This window comes from Falco rusticolus, chromosome 4 (genome assembly GCF_015220075.1).
Source record: "Falco rusticolus isolate bFalRus1 chromosome 4, bFalRus1.pri, whole genome shotgun sequence".
In the NCBI taxonomy this organism is placed as follows: Eukaryota; Metazoa; Chordata; class Aves; order Falconiformes; family Falconidae; genus Falco; species Falco rusticolus.
Window position 1 is genome coordinate 68638512 of NC_051190.1, and position 19389 is coordinate 68657900.

The 19389-nt window shown below is 37.2% G+C and overlaps 1 protein-coding gene across 10 annotated transcripts in view; it reads left to right on the plus strand.

Moving 5' to 3' along the window:
- Positions 1-19389, plus strand: part of LOC119145881 (protein adenylyltransferase SelO-like) — a 31891-nt gene that overhangs the window by 4143 nt on the left and 8359 nt on the right. For 6 of the 10 annotated variants that reach the window (XR_005103554.1, XM_037382645.1, XM_037382647.1 and 3 more), the window contains exons 7-17: positions 3741-3808; positions 4504-4591; positions 6382-6451; positions 7090-7162; positions 7876-7959; positions 9918-10047; positions 10708-10752; positions 10839-10920; positions 11011-11103; positions 14571-14650; positions 15511-15554. Coding sequence is in view for 7 of the 10 variants with exons in the window: in XM_037382645.1 (XP_037238542.1) it covers positions 3741-3808; positions 4504-4591; positions 6382-6451; positions 7090-7162; positions 7876-7959; positions 9918-10047; positions 10708-10752; positions 10839-10920; positions 11011-11103; positions 14571-14650; positions 15511-15554 (857 nt within the window). In the remaining 3 variants the exon portion in view is untranslated. Of the gene's footprint in view, positions 1-3740; positions 3809-4503; positions 4592-6381; positions 6452-7089; positions 7163-7875; positions 7960-9917; positions 10048-10707; positions 10753-10838; positions 10921-11010; positions 11104-12560; positions 12830-12963; positions 13051-14570; positions 14651-15510; positions 15555-19389 lie in introns of those variants that run through there. The other 4 variants (XR_005103556.1, XR_005103555.1, XM_037382652.1 and 1 more) reach the window with 4 other exon arrangements.

Genomic DNA, 19389 nt, shown 5'->3' on the forward strand with positions numbered 1-19389 from the left:
CTGTCAATTCTTTATTTGTGCAAACACCTTTTGAGCAGAGAGGGAGATTTTGTAAAAAAAAAAAAATTAAAACTACTTCTGTTTGAACCAAAGAAGACTAATACATTCACTCATTTGGATGATTTTCTCAGAATTAAGTAAACTGAATTTTTCAGATGATCATGTTTAAAATGTCAAGTTCATTTTTTGTTCCAGGTAGTCTGATGTCTGTACTCTGGCATTTCAGGCTTTAAAAAAACAAGTGTTCTGCAGCAAAGGCCTGTACTCAGCTGCTACATGACGAGGTGTCTTTATTTGCAAAATGTCTGCAAATCTCTCTAGCATTAATTCTAACACATTTGCTCTGTTGAAGTGCAGTGTTTGTAAATGACATTTTTGATGGTTTATTCACTGACTTCACCTTGAGACCCTTTGCTGTTGGCTGTTAATGCAAAACTTTAAATCTGTCTGAATACCAGCAGGAAAGCATCTGGCAAGGTTATAGCCTTTCTGCGCTGTCATCTCAACAAATTGTTCAGTGTAAAACCAATTTGAAATCACTCTTTAACTGTGCACAAATTCTGTTGAATACAGAGTGTGCTTTAGTTCTCTGCTGGCAAATTGGTTAAATGCCTGCCTCTCTCAACTGCTGTACGAGCTCTCCAGACTGTTCAAGACTTCATTTGGAAAAAAACCCAGCTGATACCCATATTCTTCCCAATGGGGAGCTGTTATACTGAGGCTGGTGGGATGCACTTACAGAGGTCTTGTCAAGTCTTGGCAGAAATGTGGGGAAAAGCCTTACAGCTTATCTCAGAACACCCAGCAGGTTGGTTTGCTCTATTAATTTTCAGTACTGTGTTCCCAATGGGGTGCTACAGTTCTGTAGCAGCCTGTACTGCCACATAAAGAACACTTCTTCATATGGTACCATTTTAGTCACATACTGGCATTACCAGTGAGCAGTGTAACGCATTGTCAAAAAAGTGAGTCAATAAGCAGTTTTCAGAGTGGCCCTTACTTGCATAGGGCTTGATGTTCATGCAAACAGAGCACGTGGGAGTGAAAATCCAGCTCTTAAGCTAGAGCTGGGGTAGGGAGGGATACAATCCATCCATCCTTCTGTGAGTGCTGTTCCAGGTTCTCTGGTGTAAGAGCAATTTTAGTGCTCCGTTTCTTGTAGTTGAGTGCATGTCTGGTCTCCTGCTGCCTTCTTGCAAGTAATGGTATGTATCAACCACAGGGACCATTTGAAAACTATTTTTGTAGTGGGAATGCAGGTATTTTTATGTGGCTGCTGGGCTATCTGTGTTGCACATCCATTAACTTGTATTAGTAACTAACCAAGTGTTGATGCCTCTGTAGATTTTTTGTCGATAATAAGATAAATGCTGGTATTCTGCAGGAGTTTTGCAAGGAGGCTGCTAAGAATTACATAGTCAAAAGGAAGCAACCCTTCTGGCAGAGGTCTGCTAAAACCAGTACAATTTAGAAGCATCATTATCCTGACTCCTGTCCTGTAGTGCTCCAATGCACACAATATTTTGTTAGTGTCTGGGGTTCATTCCCTGTTTTTGAAAACTTACGGTTTTCTTGAGGGGTTAGGATTTTCCATATCATTTATGTCAGCACTTTTTGTACTTAATCCTACAGATGTACTGATCATATCTGATCATTTCCAGAAGAGTCTTTTTTTGAAAGAATTTCCTAATGTTGCTTGTATCAGTACAGCTCCAGTAATGGGAGCAGATTGATTTCTAGATACTTTTTCCCTCCTTCTGGAACAATTCACAGCCTGGTTTTTGCAGTTAACAGAGAATGTTCAGTTTGGATAGCTATTAGATACCTTCAAAAATACTGAATATACTACTACTACTAATGATAATTTAGTTTCTAAGCCACAGTTACTGTTGCAAGCAACTGCACTGTGTAAGATTTCAGTCAAATCATTCCTTTCCATGATTGTTTGTACATATTATATGCATAACCCATATTTTTGGTCTAACTAAATTCTTTCTAAAATTTTGATGCTAGGTTATGTAAAACCACTATCTAGTGTACTCTAAAAATATAACACTTGGGAGTTTTAACGCTGTGACTGCCCTAGTCATGTTTATGAGTGGAATATTAGGTTTGTCTCTGGTTCTTTTCTGTGTATCTCCAAGGAAAGTTTGGTTCTGTTGTCTGTGCAGTCTTCAACTACGTAATAGATAGCAGCTATAAGTAGCTGCATTGAATTTCAAATAGCATGCCACACAACTATTTTGAACCATAGAATGGTTTGGGTTGGAAGGGACCTTTAAAGGTCATCTAGTCCAATCCCCCTGCAACGAGCAGGGACATCTTCAACTAGATCACGTTACTCGGAGCCCCACCCAATGTGGCCTTGAGTGTTTCCAGGAATGGGGCATCTACCACTTCTCTAGGCAACCAGCATTTCACCATCCTCATTGTAAAAAAAAAAAAGTCTTCCTTATATCTAGTCTAAATCTACCCTCTTTTATTTTTAAAGCCATTATGCCTTGTCCTATTACAACAGGCCCTACGAAAAAGTTTCTCCCCATCTTTCTTACAAGCCCCCTTTAAGTATTAAAACGATGCAATAAGGTCTCCCTGGAGCCTTTTCTTTTCCAGGCTGAACAACCCAGTTCTGTCAGCCTTTCCTCACAGGAGTGTTCCATCCCCTGGATCATTTTTGTGGCCCTCCTCTGGACCCACTCCAACAGGTCCATGTCTCTCCTGAAGAGAATAATGTTTTCCAGTTATCAGCAAGCAAAGATAAAGAATTATACAAAATGAACTAAATTTTCCTGCTGTTCGACTCTTGAACAAGAAGTCCTCTGTGCCTATTGAGGGGTCAATACCTCTTTCAGAGCATAGCACTGAGCCTTACTTCTGCTGGATTTAGCGTAATCCCAGTTGTTTTGGAGAGAGAACTTCCTACATGTTAACCTTGGGGGCATATGATGCCCTTGTATAGTTTGTGAGGATTGATTCCATTTTATTTTGCTTGATATAACAGAAAATACAGTGAAATTACATATTTTATTTTGTGAAATGAATTAATGTTGTGAAATACTTTATAGCATGGAAAGTTGTTCCAAGCACTCACAAATCTCAGTATTCGGGTAGATTGTGCAGAATTTTAAGGCAAATGAAAGGAAGAGATTGTTTTTAAAAATCCAAGTGCAAGAGAAAGGGATAATTACAATGTATCATCAGAATTATGCCTGTTTTGTGGGTTGATAGTATTTGAAGAGCTCCTGATTGCTAAGGGTCCCAGGTCTGTCCCCAAAGATCCTGAGACAACAGTTTTGGCTCATGTAAAGGGCAACCTGCATCTGATGCAACAATTTGGTTTCTGTTTTCTCTGTCCTTCTAATTTTGCTGTTGTCCTCAGGGAAATTGTGGCTTACATAACGTTATCATCACACTAATCTGTCACTGGGGTTCCAGATGAATGCAGTACTTTTTTTTTTTTTTTTTTTTTTTTTTTTTTTTGGTGCAACCTCCTCCTCAAGATCAGTTTAAGTAATGGAAATTGGACAACATTGTATGAATACAAAATAAATGCATCTTGCTAATGAAGCTTGGTAAGCCTCAGCTTACTGTTTGCCTGTGTCATTTGTAAATACAAAACTATGCCAGCAAAAATAGCTTACCTTTTTTTGAAATAAAGTTATATAAAATATGACTTGATTTTCATTGTAAATTCTTTTTCCTAAGATAACTTTTTAATGTCCATTTCTTGTTTGTTACAGCTTAGTTGTAAGTGATGATGATGTGTGGAGAGACCAGTTCTATAATGGAAATATTAAGAAAGAAAGAGGTAATAAACACATTTCAAGATATGTTGCAACACTGTAACTTAGTTCTCCATTTAATATGTCATATATGTCTAATAAAAAGTACTAAATAGGCTTCATTTCATTTATTAAGATACAGAACCTCTCCTGAGAAAATGGGTCTGAAACATATCTTAGTTAAAAAAAAATGAAGCCCTATGAACAAGTCTGCTATGATTGTGGCATATGTGTTGTCGTGGTATAATTTTTATTTTCACTTGCCATTAGGAAAATGGTACTGAAAGCTAGGGAAATTTTCCACTGTTCCAATAGCAATACTAGGATGGTGGGAATGCTACTGTGACTGTGCCATTGCTACATCATCTACATCTGCTCTGAAAAAGAGTGGGATGGCAGAGCATGGGGAAAAATCTATTTATGTTGGGTTTTTCTTTGTTCCTAGTATGTCTGGAGTTATTCTAGTATTAATGCAGTGCTGGAATTTTGCCTGTGTTTGCTGGTATAGTAAATTAGGCTTTATCACTAAAATGTATGTGTAGTGAAGTAATATTATAAATATTCATTTGTTATGCATCTAGCATACTTACAAAAATACCAGTTTAACTATACATATATAAATTCTTCGTCTACAGGAACAACACATGACAGCTTTTACTATGGAATTATTTTATTTTGGTGATACTCTGTTTACATTTAAACATATGTGTCTGTATTTAAGGTGCAATAGTGCTACGTCTTGCCAAATCGTGGTTTCGTATAGGATCCTTAGAAATTTTAGCTCATTCTGGGGAACTGGACTTACTCAGGTTTGAATTTAATCTTCATAGTGACTTTATTACTTTTCTTAACAATCAAATATGTATTAGAATAAAGTATATACAGTTGGAATTTAGACATAGATTATTTACAAAGGAAGATTGCATAACTGGGAAAGATAACCTGCTATTTTTATGCAAGCATACAAAAGATCTTGCCTCGTAAGGATAAAACCCCCTAGATGTTTCTGAAGGCCTGGATCTTGCAAAATGAGAAAGGTTTTATAGCTGAAATACTTTTGGTAACTAAGCACTAGGGAGTTGTTTGTTTTGGAAGGATTTGTAAATGTGAAGTATAAGTTCTGGCATTTCTCATAGTTGTCTGTGAAGCTAAATTAACAGAAATATGAAATAAATGACTAACATAGGTATGTTGTATAAAGTATGCTCTCTAGAAATATGCAGAACCAGAGAATTGTACTAGGTAAGAAATTATTGCATGGTTTTAAGCCTCTGAGCAATGTTAATTTGCGTGTGAAGCAATTAGCATGACAAACATTTAGGTCTACTGTAAATATTTAAAAGTTGGTCATTTCTCAGGAGCAATACAAATTGTTCTGGGGTGCTTAAAAATGAGTAAGAGCTCAAAGCAGCAGTTGTACGGTGTAGTAACTGAGAACTCAGTTTAACTTCCCACATCATTCCATGCTGTCTGTCTCTTTTAAATCTCACAGCAGATTTTAATTGTAGAACTGAAATACTGATTTTAAGTTTTGTTTTGGTTTTTTTTTTCGTTAAAATGTTTGTGACCCAGTGGATTTAAGGAGAATGTAAGAGGAGTAAGGATCACTTGTAGCCATACGAAATAGATGTCTCCTGCCTGCCTGTTTCAGAGAGGGGCTCAGAAGGGGCAGGCCAAGGCTCGTATGACTGTGCTTCCTCCTCAGAGTAGGTCTTGAAAGAGGACGTCCTGGAGCAACCTGCTGAAATTCAGAGGCAGTAGGCTGGACACCCTTCTAAAGGTCAGGTTGCTAGGTACTGTGATAAAACCATCACAATTTGAGGAGAGTTTAGTGATTTGCTCCAACAACCTGATGAGAAGGTAAAATCTAAATATTTGAGGGCGTACCCACACAGCCTTGGCCGGGTCCAGCCCTTGGCCCGGTCCAGCCCTTGGCCCGGTCCAGCCCTCGCCCAGGTCGCCTACCCGTCGTGTAGATGCTGCCTACAGCTGCATGTGCCAGTGGCCTTGGCTAGCTGTGACCACAAGAGGGTCCTACAGGGAGCTCCTAAATGTACTAGATACCAGCCACTCCAAAGCTTTAGATCTGGGAAGATATACATCGGACAGGCATTGCGATTTTTAATGCATGTATCCCTGTTTCCTGAGCCTGTCTTGCAAGACTGTGCAGCCCTGTCTTGGGAGTGGCCAGTTACTATGGCAAGTAACCTTACTTCATAAGAATTCAGCCATAAAATTTTTGTTGTGATAATTCCGATCTAGAATTATTCCTTGTAGTCATATACTTTTTTTGGATACAGAAACTTCCCTAAAAAATTGATATTACCACATGCAAAACCAGATCCCAGTGTCTTCTGAAATCTGTGGGAATAATTTTAAAATACATCGCAGTCTCCAGTCATATTTATGACAGGAACCTTAGGTTTTATCTCTAAGCATTTATAAGGGCTTAATCCAATACTCATTGGAATAGATTGATTGAGTTTTTTAATAACTATTTGCAGCAAGCTGTAGATTAACTGTTTAAAACCAAGAATTTTGAATCATCAGTTTTAGAGGTACCAGCTTGGTTTAAAGAATTCTGCCTCCCCTATTACAGAAGATTGCTAGACTTTATCATCCAGGAACATTTTCCATCAATAGCCATGAATGATTCAAATAGATATCTGGTAAGTGCTTAAGTCTTGGTAAGTTACTTTTTATTTTCCACAAGCATGTAAGCAAAAATTATAAAAAGCTTATCAGAGTTTCAAGTTTTAATTTTTTTAATAATTTGAAGTAAGCTTCCAGGTTTTATTAGTGGAAGTTTGTTAATTGCCTTCAGAAACCTGCTTCTTGAATTTATTTTTTTCTCAAAGTGGAATACAAACATTCTTTTTTTTTCTCAAATACAAACATTCTTCACCACTTTTTGTTATGGAAATGTTTATTGGGAAGCTTCCCTTTTCTGTTTTGTTCTCTTACTGCTCAGATTGAGCAGTGGTCATGAAGTGATGTATTATGCTTTTTCTAGTATAATGTAGCATATATAGTATATGCACTAGTATATATAGTATCTTTGTTCCTTTTTTTTTTGACTTTTTAATTTATTTTAGGGCATCTATGTACTTACATAACTATAGTCTTTGCTGGATAAGGTTATTGTGCAGTCACATCATTTAGAATGTGAATGAAAAGTCCTGACAGAGACAGACATCTAAAAATAGATTGCGACATATTTCTAAAGTGAATCAAATGTTTATAATATTTATTGTATTCCATATCTTTGATTCAGAGGACTTGAAGTAAAAGATATATTTGATTTTAGGAATTTTTCTCTACAGTCGTATCGGAGACTGCAAATCTGATTGCATTGTGGATGTCTGTGGGGTTTGCACATGGTAAGCTGCAGTAGATAGCATTGGCTTTACAGGAGGGACTGCAGTCGTATACTTAAAGATGGATTTTATTTGTCACTGTTCTTCAGTTCATCTGATGTCTTTGCCTACAGCAGTATCATCTGTTATGCATTAATAGAATTTTCTTTTTCATAACAGAGTTAGGAGCACTCTCTGATCTTTCAAAGCACGACTGTATCTGACAGAAGCAAGAATTCTCAGAATTGTTGCAGTAGTCTGGTGTACCATGTATTGATGATATACATAAATTTAATTGCTCTGAATTTGATGCATCTACATAAAAACCTGGCCCTTTACAGTGTACAGGATACAGTGCTGTCCACCTTTGCTTCAGATTTGCATTATGAAAAATAAAATAGCATTGTCTTGCTAATACAACACCCAGTCAACTTGCAAGAAAGCATCTAAGACCGATTTGCAAGATGCTGCCAATACTGTGTAGCACTGAAAGGAAAAGGAAACAGTGCCACCTAGGTATAGAAACCAAATGCAAGACAATAGCAGTTTCTCATTTTCATACTTCATATGCATGCCAGGCCGAGGGCAAGAAAGACAGGTTTGTTTTCCAGAGTGTGATTTCTGAAAGGTAACTGCTCCAGAGTTCAGTAGATTCAGTGGATCTATTTCACAGCAAACTTTCTGGAGACTACTGGAATTTTAACTTCTGTTTTTCCTTGTTTGTTGTTTAACTGTAGGTGTGTGCAATACAGATAACTTTAGTTTATTATCCATAACAATAGATTATGGTCCATTTGGATTTATGGACTCCTATGACCCAAGTGAGTATAGCATCTGTTTGTAAATATATTTTTTACTTACAATAAATTCTTTGTATTAACTTATATAATTCCAGTGTACATGAAAACTAACATCATTAGTGGAAAAATCCCAAGCTGGTGTATTGTTTGAGGAGGTTTAGGGAAAAAAAATATATCGGAGGCCAGTTTTATGAGTTGAATAGATGCTACAACAGAAACATATAAAAAACTAAAATTGTGTGAGCAGCCAAAAGCTGCCTTATTATGGCCAAAAGTCAAAAGCTTTATAGTCACAGCAGCTAAATATATGTTGGAAGAAAGCAAATCGAACCTACCCAGTCATGGCAATGTTTCTTTGAAAACATGAACGCCATTGAGTCTGGGATTGATAAATATAGGTCCAGTATGTACATAAATGCATATTATTAGATTATTGTTTAGAGGTTGCACCTGAGTAAGCTTTAGAACCAGCAGTGGTTATCATGCTATCTGTTTCCCTGAGTTGCAGCCTCAAGATAAGGAAATGTCATGAGAGGAAATGTCTTACTGTGTCTATCGCATTGAAAAAACAGGTCTTTTCTGGGCTTATATCTTTGTATAGTGGGTTGACCCCAGCCAGCCATTAAGGATCCACCTGCCACTTGTTCACTCCGCACTTGGGCTGGTTGGGGGAGAGAACTGGAAGAGCAAAGATGAGAAAAGCTCATGGGTCAAGACGAAGACAGTTGAATAAGTGAAGGGGAAAAAAAGGGGGTGGGGGCAACCAACAGGTGATGCAAAGGCAATCACTCACCACCTGCCACCACCAGACTGATGCTGAGTTAGTCCCTAGGCAATAACTGTCTTGGAAAAACTGCCCCCAGTTTTTATTGCTGAGCATGGAATTCTATGGTATGGAATTTCCCTTTGGTTGGCTGGGGTCAGCAGTGCCAGCTGTGTTCCCTTCTAGCTCCTTGCCCACCCCTAGCCTAACTTACTGTAGTTCCAGAGTGAGAACAGAGAAGCCCTTGATGCTGTGCAAGCGCTGCTCAGCAATAGCTAAAATATTGGTGTGTTATCAATACTGGTTTAGTTGCAAGTCTAAAACACAGCACCATGCAGGCTGCTATGAAAAAAATTAACTCTGTCCCAGCCAGAACCAATATACACCCTAGAACCAGATGAAATACTTCAGAGTTAAAGTTCAGATTGGAACCAATCACCAGATCTGCCAGATGTCACAGGTCTCCTCTTTAGTGGTCTGTTTGTTATTAATGGCCTCTGAGAGCTCAGGCAATGCTGTGTGCATTGATCAGCTTACCTGCACGTGAGCTGAGCGAGGGGTTCATACTGCATCCATTCAAAGACTGGCGCTGTAGGTACACATGCTTTGTACTTTTGGATAGCATTTACTTACGATCTCCCCAAAAATAGATTTCCATACTGGAACACACTAGCCCTCATTTTTATGTGAATACATAAAGTCTGTTTGTACAACTGAAAGAAATCTTGCTTAGGTGGCCTGTTTATTTAAACACAGGCCTGTAAATTTATAAAATTTATAAATTTCTAAAATTTATACAGGTTACTTTACCAAAAATACTTATAAATCCTGAATCTCCTTGCATAGTTGTTTGCTTAGTCCAAGTGCTAAACAGTAGTGCTGTATGTAGTAAAAACATTGAATAAGACATTGTTTTAAGTGTAAAAATGATGTTTTTCTTTTTAAACATCCAAATTTATTTTGTATCTTCAAGTAGGAAAACTGTGATGTGGAAACTTGTCTGTGAAGGATGTATTCCTTAGATTTGCAAATAATATATCTTGAATTAATTCACTGTAACTAAGTATCCTTGTGATCTGATTTTAAATATTTAGTAACTTTAGGGCTTTTATTAGTTTGCTGTGTAAGTATAAAAATGAATGCACTTCAATATTTTAAAATTGATTGTTTATTGTGATTACTCTGTTGTGGAAAAGTAATGTTTTGTTTGAAACAGATTTTGTTCCAAACACATCTGATGATGAAAGTAGGTATAAAATAGGAAACCAGGCAAATGTTGGGCTGTTTAATCTGAGCAAGCTGTTACAAGCTCTAAAACCTTTACTGGATCCCAGACAAAAGCAGCTGTAAGTAATCCTTAAAATGTCTTCTTGCTTTAAAGAACTAGTGACATGGGAGACCCTCTAAGACCAAGCACATAGGAAAGAAAGGATTTGACTTCTAAATTTTATTTTTTTTTTCCTAAGTGGAAATTGATTCTGAATTAATTATTGGCCAGAATAAGGTTGGAGGGAGGGGAGAAATTTTTTCATTGGTCATAAATAATAGCAAAAAATCACTGGAAGGCTGTCCTAGATATGTGGTCCATTCTCCTTTCACTAAGATTGGACCTTTGCCTGTAGTTTTCTATTCTGTCTAGCTTGTTCTTTAGGATGCTTACTTATGAAGACCGTACATCCTCCTGAAGTGATGAGATAGTATTTTAATATCCTATTGGAATGATTCCTAATATGAATCCTTCGTGTTATTTAAACTCGTGACTTCTTATTCAGTATGAAAAGGAAGAACATTGTATTTTTCTTCTTTACAGTGGCAATTTATGTGTTTGAAGTCTGTTAAAATGCTTCTCCTCAGTCATCTTCCCGTGACAGATCCCAGCTGATTCAGAATACCAATGTTTGTGAGATACCAGACAGAAGTAGTTTTCATTGCTCAGTGTACAGTAGGATTGTACCCACAGTAGTATTTCAGTTCCATAGGATTTGACATTTCTTTTGTTTTTGCAGAGCTTCCCAGATTTTGGAGGGGTATGGTGAGCACTATTACACCCGGTATGCAGTTCCAGAACTCAAGCCTTCTACTCACAATACTAAAATGATATGATGGAACAATTTCCTTACTTTGTTACTATTTTCAGTTTCACAGAACTATTCAAAACAAAATTGGGCCTTCTTGGGGAGAATAAGGATGATAACTATTTGATTGCTTTCCTCCTAAAAGTGAGTTTACCTTACTTATTTTGTTGGCAAACATCTGAACTGATATTCCATACTTTAAAAACAGTGATTGAAGTATCTTTATTTCACTAGCTTATGGAAGATACAAAGGCTGATTTTACAATGACATTTCGACAGCTCAGTGAAATTACTGAAGACCAGCTAAAGGAGCTCCATATTCCTGAGGTATTAATACAAGCACCCAGTTTTAGGAATACTTAATATAAAATGAGTAAATCAAGTTGGACATAACCCTGGCATAATAGAGGATGTCCCAAGCCATGATTTGCCTGGGAAATGTGTCATTGTAGCATTATTAAGGGACAGGGAGACGAATACATGTGTCATGCTACCATCCCATGTTAAGCCTGTGTCTTAGTGAAGGATATATATTCATGAAGAGCGCTAATGAAAGGTACGTTAATGAGAGTGCTGAAGTCAGATTTTCAGCCTCTGGTACAGGTCAATACGAGTAGTCATAAATATTCATACACAGGTGGGAATGTGATTTTCTTCACATTTAAGATGGGTCTGCTAGGAAGAACATTCCTCCCCCTCCCCTCTTCCTTTGTTTTACTTAAGGATGCCTTCTGGTAGTATTTTGTGAGACACAAGTGGAATTAGATAGGGCTCATAAGGAAAATTTCAGTCTCTGGTCAGTGAAACTATTCCTACTGTGGCTCAACCAGGTGGCCTAAACCTCTGCCCTGAGGTTGGTTGGGTTGTCTTGATATCTAATGATAAGTGAGATCCCATCTCATCATAAACTCTTGCTAGAATCTCAGCCCATAGTGGCCTCTGCCATTCCTTGGGCACAAGATTGGCTCTAAGTGTAGCTTAAAGCATTATAATACATTTTGTTATTCTCTCCTGACCAACCTGCTATCCCATCCTGTCTTGCTGATAACTCAGCCTACTTATTCTTCAGGAGCAAGTATAACCGTAAGAGATAAGAATATTAAAATAAAAGAGATAACTTCTTACCTGGATACAGTGCAATGTTTAGCAGTGAAAACAGTGCTGAAATGTTTGACCTGGAGTAAGATGCTAGGCAAGTAATAATTGCATAAAAATGCAGAGGGGAAATTCTGAAAAGAAAGCTTGTAGATACCTGATCTGGAAAGAAAAATAGGAAGCCTTTTTGCAAGAGCCAAAATTATTTTTTTCTTTTTTTCCATGCCTTTTCCATGGGAGGAGTGTTATTCACTTTGTCTGGGAAACTTCATTGCCTTTCCCTAACTTCTGACTTATTTCTGTTTGTCTTTGAATCTAATTTAAAATGAGAGCAGGTGAACTTAGGAGGTGGTTTTAGGGAGGAAAAACAACTGTACATAAAGCATAGAATGAAAATGAGGAGTTACTGTTTCTTTTTCCAGCTGAGTCCTAGATAATTAAGTGATTTGGACCCAATTCTCTGGTTTTCTTTGTTTTCTTCTGTTTAAGAGGTCTAACCTGACCTTTTCTATGAGCTTGGATCCATTAATAGTTAAAAAGCCGAGATTTTCTAGTAGTAAGCAACAAAAATACAAAGAGCCGTAGCTTTGGGTTTAATAATTTGTACAGAGGGGGTGATAAGAGGATGGGTGTGTTTGTAAGAGAAGTTTTTTTTGTCATAGAATACAAAGGATTTTTCCATTTCTTAGTGGCCTGCATGTAGTAGGAGGAATGGAAGCCACCCCCATGCAGTATGGAGCCACTTCTGGACTACTGCAGTAGTGGCATTTATGGCAACTCCATCTCCCCTTCAGTGAAGGTGCAGGTTGAGGAACTAATGATGTTGGTGTATTCTGACCCTGCGGTTACACCAAAGGACATCTCCAGCCTTCACTTGGTAGCAGCTGACCATTTTTTTCACACGATGAAATGGTTTAGCCCCCAAGCACTGAGTCCCAAAACTGATGTTGTAAAGCAGGTACAATTTTATGCTGGTAAAAAGTTTTAATGTTTTGAAGAAATTTTTTCTTTTATTAAAGTGATTTGGTCTGCTGTTTATTCACACACTAATACTTTGTCAGGAGCAACGTAACTTCTCACGTTGGTTTGTAGATCTCTTATGTTTTTTTGAGCTGGACACCAAAATTGACCTAAAAATGCCAGAATCCTTTGGGAACACTGCAGGAGCCTTTACATTTAGTATTAACTGGAAACATTCTGAAATTCTCCCTAAAGCAGCTTAACCCTGTGCATCTTTGAACAAATGTTTGACTCACCTGTTACCCACCTGCTGTTCCCCCAATCTTTTGTAATTTTAATGCATTTCTATACTCAAATGTGGTTTTAATTATATTGACTCCAATTTATTTAAAAAAAAACACGGATGTGATCAAAACTTTGTTTTGTTCTTGCTTTTAATTTCCCTTATTTTGCCCCTTTTTTTCTTATATATCTACTGTTTTCTTCCTTTTATCTGTGTCCATTTCTTTCTAATCTGTTCTTTCTCTGAAGTTGATTTATTTATTTATTTATTTAGCTGTGAGCTTTGGCTACTTTCTCTCAACCGAGCAATACGAAGCACCTGTTAGCTCAGTGTAATCTGCCAGGGAAGCAGAGTTTGTGGTGGTTGTCCAGCACTGGAGGCAGTAACCCCAAGCTGTGGTTTCTCTCTGCCTTTTCTAAGTTCAGTCTCCTCTCCCTTCTTCCTCTCCTGTGTTCTCTGTTCTCCTTCTTCTCCTATCCCTGTAGCCTTAAGTTCCCTTTTTTTTCCCACGCTTTATCTTTCTTTTTCAATATATTTTCCCTTATTTCACAATTCTGAAAAAAGAAAAATAATCCCTACAAATAGATCTGACATGTACAAAACTCAGAAGAGAGTAAAACCTGTAGTTATGTAGCCTAAAAAATAAAATAGGACACATAATAAGCCAAGGAAAAATAGGGATGAAGCGCTGGAGGTGTTTAGGTAGAATTTGCCATAACACAGGTGTATTAATATGGATGTATTGTGCTAGCAAAAATAAATTATTTATAGACAGAGGAAAAGATACTAGTAGAATTTGGGGGGGAGAGAACCCCTTCCCTCTTAAATCCTTTTAATAATTTGTTGTCCTGATTTCAGTTGGGATAGGGTTAATTTTCTTCCTTGTAGCTGGTGCAGTGCTGTGGTTTGGATTTAGGATGAGAATAATGCTGATGACTCTGATGTTTTAGTTGTTGCTGAGCAGTGCTTACACTAAGTCAAGGGCTTTTCAGCTTCTCATGCTGAGGGGAGGCACAAGAAGCTGGGAAGGGACACAGCCAGGACAGCTGACCCAAACTGGCCGAGGGGATGTGATATCATGCTCAGTATATAAAATAGGGGGAAAGCTGGCCAGGGGCCACTGCTTGGGAGCAGGCTGGGCATCAGCTGGTGGTGAGCAATTGTTTTTCATTTGCATCACTTGTTTTTCTTGGGTTTTCTTTATCTGTCTTTTTGTTATTTTTCTTTTCATTGTGAATTATTATTATTATTGCTATTACCAATTGTTAAACTGTTCTTATCTCTAAAACCAATTTTTCTTACTTTCACCCTTCTGGTTCTCTGTGAATCAGTGAGCAGCTGTGTGGGGCTTAGCTGCTGCCTGGGGTTAAACCACAACATTCATTTGCTTACTTTGGTTTTTGCTTATAGGAACAAAATTCTGATCATCTGCCATTAACTGCTTCTTTCTCTTTAGGAATTCTGGGCCCTCCAGGATCTTGGTAAACACAAGTTCTTTTCAGAATGGGTTACTATGTACCTCTTGCGATTAAGTCAGTAAGTGATGCAGTTTCAAGTGTTAGAATAGCACCAGATGTGTATTTGCCAGAAGCAGGCAACTAATCTGCAATGATTTTCCATAATTTTTAGTGGGTCTGTTAAACTGGCCCAAACATGGTTTTATATGCCTTTATTGTCTTTATGGTTCTAGATTGTACTAGATTCTATAATAATTACTACTGTAGCTCTATTTTGACACACAGGAACATAAAGCTGACATGGGAGCAGTGATCTGTAATTTTTTGTCCTTCATTCAGCATCCAATTGGATTCCTTTGAATAAGAATTTTGTTTAAATACCAGTCCTACAGATTAAATCCAAAAATCACAAACAGGCTTTGCAAATACATAGGAATGAGTAGTGTTTCATTACTGGTATTACATTTATTTTTTTACTACGTACTAGTACTGCTTTAGGATGACAGGGAGTGGAAGTTTAACAGTTGTGAATACACAAACTGTGTTTTGAAACTGCTGGTGTTACATAGATAGGAACATCCATGTTAGAACTTCCTACCAATTCCATTGTCTTAAATCAATAAAGAATGTGGTTTTCATAGTCATATATGGTGTGCATGGCTGGTAGTGGTGAAAAGAAATATGTATCAGGTACTTGACAATTTTAGTCAAATGCAACTCTTGGAGAAAAAAATCAATACAAGATAACCAAACCTACAATAAAGTGTTCATTTTTTTCCAAATGTAATCATTCTTGGAGATTCATACCTGCTTCCTGAAGACAAAAGCAGAACACTTAATGATTTTAATGAAAGTCAAATAAAATATTTCTAAAAATAAGTAAGCATAACCCTCACTATTCTTTTTTTTTTCTTCCTTTGGTTCGTTTTTCACGTGTAGTAACAAGGGTGATTCAGACACCAAGAGAAGAACAAGAATGACAAGTGAGTAAAACAATCCAAAGGAATGATACGCTTGGAGATGGCAACTATCTATTTACATAGGTTTCTTTAGTGTTTCTTTTGAGGACGACTTAGATGTACTGTCTTTCTGAAGAGGAGAAACTCATTACACTGCTACAAATCTTGTAATACTATACATTCACTGTGGCTATCTCTGGTTTCACCCATGCTCATGATTAGAATCTACCCACGTGTGTATGGCTGGACCTGTAAATATATATGTGTGTATATATATATATATGTACTTTATGTACTTTTTACGTAAGTTAAATGATCAAGAAGTTCCTTGGCTGCAATGAAGCTTGCTTCCTCATTAGGGATCCTCCTTTTCCACTCCTAAAAAAAAAATATCAAATAATTAATTTAATTGTCTGTGTTTATGAAGAAATTAGTCTGGCCCAGATGCCCTCTGTTGTGAGGCGTGACTGAGTCAGTCATGTCAGTGGTCTGAGGCCTCAGGGTGTGAGATCACGGAAATGCACCACAGCTACTAGTCCAAGCTGATCTTCTCTAGATTCTGCTGGTTTGGAATAACAGAGCACACACCTGTTCATATTTCAGGTGATTGAAATCACATGTGATAAAGACCTCATGACGAAGACTTTTCCTATTAGTATCCACAAAGGCTGCTCTAACCTGTGTCATGCCGTATGTGAATATAGACATTGAGGCAATCCAGCTCAGCTGCCCAACTGTGGTCTATTCCATATCAATCCTTATTTACCAGCTTGTTTATTTTTCTTTCAGTTTTTGTTTACCTTTTTATATTTTTTTTTATCTTACTTTTTTCTTACCCCCTTTCTACAGTTTCCATTTGGGGGTTCAGGAAATGCCAGGCCTCCAGCTTGTTCCATGCTTTGGTGCTTGTGGACTTGATTAATAATTTTTTTTTTTCCCATTTTGATTCCCTTTAAGAACTTAAGAATTATTTGCCCATGGGAACGTGGTTGTTTCTATCTTGTCACGTCTCAAGTGAGGCTTCACCTTAGTGTCTTGAAATGGTGGACACGCTCTAGCTGCTCCCCAAGTTGTAACTTCATTGCAAAGTAGGATTTGATTTCCCTGTGAGAGATGCCCTTCCTCTTTGCTGTGTCTGCTTTTCCCAAGCGCAGGCAACATCTTTTCCTTGATCTGTACTTCCTTCCTTTAGCAGTCTGTGAATGTGTCAGTTTGCATTGCACAGAAGAACATTGCTCTTCTCCAGTGAGGAACCTTTGATAACATCAGGAGTTAAAGTACTTTGATTTTCCAAGTTATTCTAAATACAGAATGGTAGCGGTATTGTATTTAGCTGTCTGTCACAGCAGATATGAAATTCTAAGAATTATTGAGAGAGAGATCTTTTTGGATCTGCAGTAAGCTGTGGTAAATATGTGAAATTTGCCTATAAAAGACAATGAGCAACTGAAAATCTCTGGCCAAAAAGGAATGAAGGAAATGCAGGATATGATCAAACTCTGACAAGAGGTATTGTAAGCTTCAATGTTACACTGCTTTGCAGGGTGTTTTATTCTTCTTTTTAATGGAAATGGCTGTAGGTTTTTATTGGATACTAATTGGCCGCTTTCTTCAAAAGCTTTAACTGTTTTAGTAGGAAAATGGCAGGAGATAGCACTGACTTTCAGTGATAAGATTGTGCCCTATGTAGTTTTTACAATTTATCATCACATGGACCTTCAAGTTTGCATCCATATTTTCTAACCAAGGCTCTGTCGATTTTTAGAAACACTACTTAAAATTTTACATGTATTTTTAGAAAGTTAATATGAAAACAGTTATGAAAAGGAAAGGTTTGTTTTATTTGTATTTTGGTAGGTTTAATAAGGTTCAACTGTGGGACGCTGAGGCTTTTAGCTCAACTACTATTTTAAGGTTCAAGCTCCCCTGTTTTCCTCTGCTAAAATTTAATGCTGAAAACTGTCTAAACACCCTCCTTATTTTCCTATGTTTTTTTAAAATCTGCTTTCAGAGAAAATCATGACATTCTGAGTTTTTATTCCAAATCAGAAACTACCCTAGTCTGGGCATGATCTTCTGCAAACCAGCACTGTGTTTTTCCACATGTACCTCAGAGGATCTTATACTACAGGAGAGAGACAAAACAAGGAAAAGCTTTTGCCTCCAGGATCACACTTGGCACTAGTGGTCTCAGTTTTGGTAGCAGTCCAAAACTTGATATGCAGAGATTCATGTTTAAGTTAGTTAAGTTTTCTTCCATATAATTGGTCTTCACTCTATATTCATACATCAGAGCTGCAGGAATTTGTAACAGGCTACAGATGTTAATTTGTTACTGTTTTATTAAAAATCTGTTTTTCCTTTTGAAATCAACAGATCTTGGTACATTTTTGCTAGCTTCTCCATATTACAGTGTGACTGAAGTTTCTTACAGAGTTTTTGTTGTTGTTGTTTTCTTTTATATCCATAATTATTTAAATAGATCTCTTAGATGCCCCTTGTGGTCTCTTTAGAATTGTTCTTTTTTGTTCAATAATGGCTTGTAACAGTTGTCCCTTGTCAGTACAACTTGCAGCAGAAAGCTGGTTCAACTCAGCCAACTGTGGATTTTTACTCAGCATTTCATGTTAAAGACAAAACTGTTGTGGCTCTCTAGGTTTTTATATGGGTTGGTAAGTCCCACTCAATTCCATATTGCTGTCTTTACTATTGACTGACCTTGAATATATAGCCATTAACACCTCATTTTTCATCACCTTTCCCTCCTCATTAGCAAATGTAGTAAAATGTCTCATTTCTGAAAGTACATTACCTTGAAGTGTTTGAAGTCGATCACTTATTAGTTATCTTTAATTTTTTTCTCTCTTCATTTAGTTTTTTAGTTCTTGGTAGCACTTTCTCTTGTGCTGCCTAAACTTGGTTCCTTAGGAATTGATCAAAAAGTTTTGACGATCTAGATCCCAATACAAGTCTATAATTGTATTTCTTTACAAAAGAAACATGTACAAAAAATACAAAATTGTAGACCAGATCATAAAATGCTCAGAAGGGCACAACGCTTCTTCTGTTTTGTCCTTTTCTTATCTGGCTTGTCTGACTCTTTCATAATTATCTTGTCACTTGTGTTAATTACAGGTACCTTTAACGCCACTGTGAAACTTGTCAATTTGTAATTGTTAAGAATATATTTCTGGGACAAATATTCTTCTGCTAATATGAGTCATGGTTTTAATGTGAATTATCTTTTGTTGTATGAGTCATATGTTAACTTCACCTTTTAAATATTCTTTTTATATTGTTATCACACGTTACTATTGAATACGCATTTACTGGATTAAATCAAATACTTGGCCAGAGCAAATTATTTTGCTAAGTGGGTAAACACTATTTTTTTAGCAGTTAGGGCCTTTGTCAGGGTTTCAGATAGCTAGTCGTGTTTTGTGGCTTTTGTTTAATATATGTAAACATAATGTGCAAATTTTAATAATGTGGAAAAAAAATAATGTCCGTATCTGGATGGACTGCATCTCAGTCTTTGTTCTCATGGAAGTCAGGACCTGGACATTGTGCTGGAATGTTGTTCTGTTACCTGGGAAGCTTTTATAAAGACGGGAGTGGCAGTGCCACCTGAGATGCCTCTGGTTTTGGCCCATGGTCTGCTTTTGTAGGAGAGGTTCCCCTTCTCTCTTTTGGCAGGAGCACAAGTGGTCGGAGTTCAGCACTTAGAGGGATTTTTTTTGTCCTTTTCTAAGTATCAGAAACACCCTTTGTGTAACGCTGCTGTATGTCAAATCTTGTGGCTTAAAATGGTTATCATTCAGTTGCAAACACAAAGAATGTCATTGTATTGTGATACACA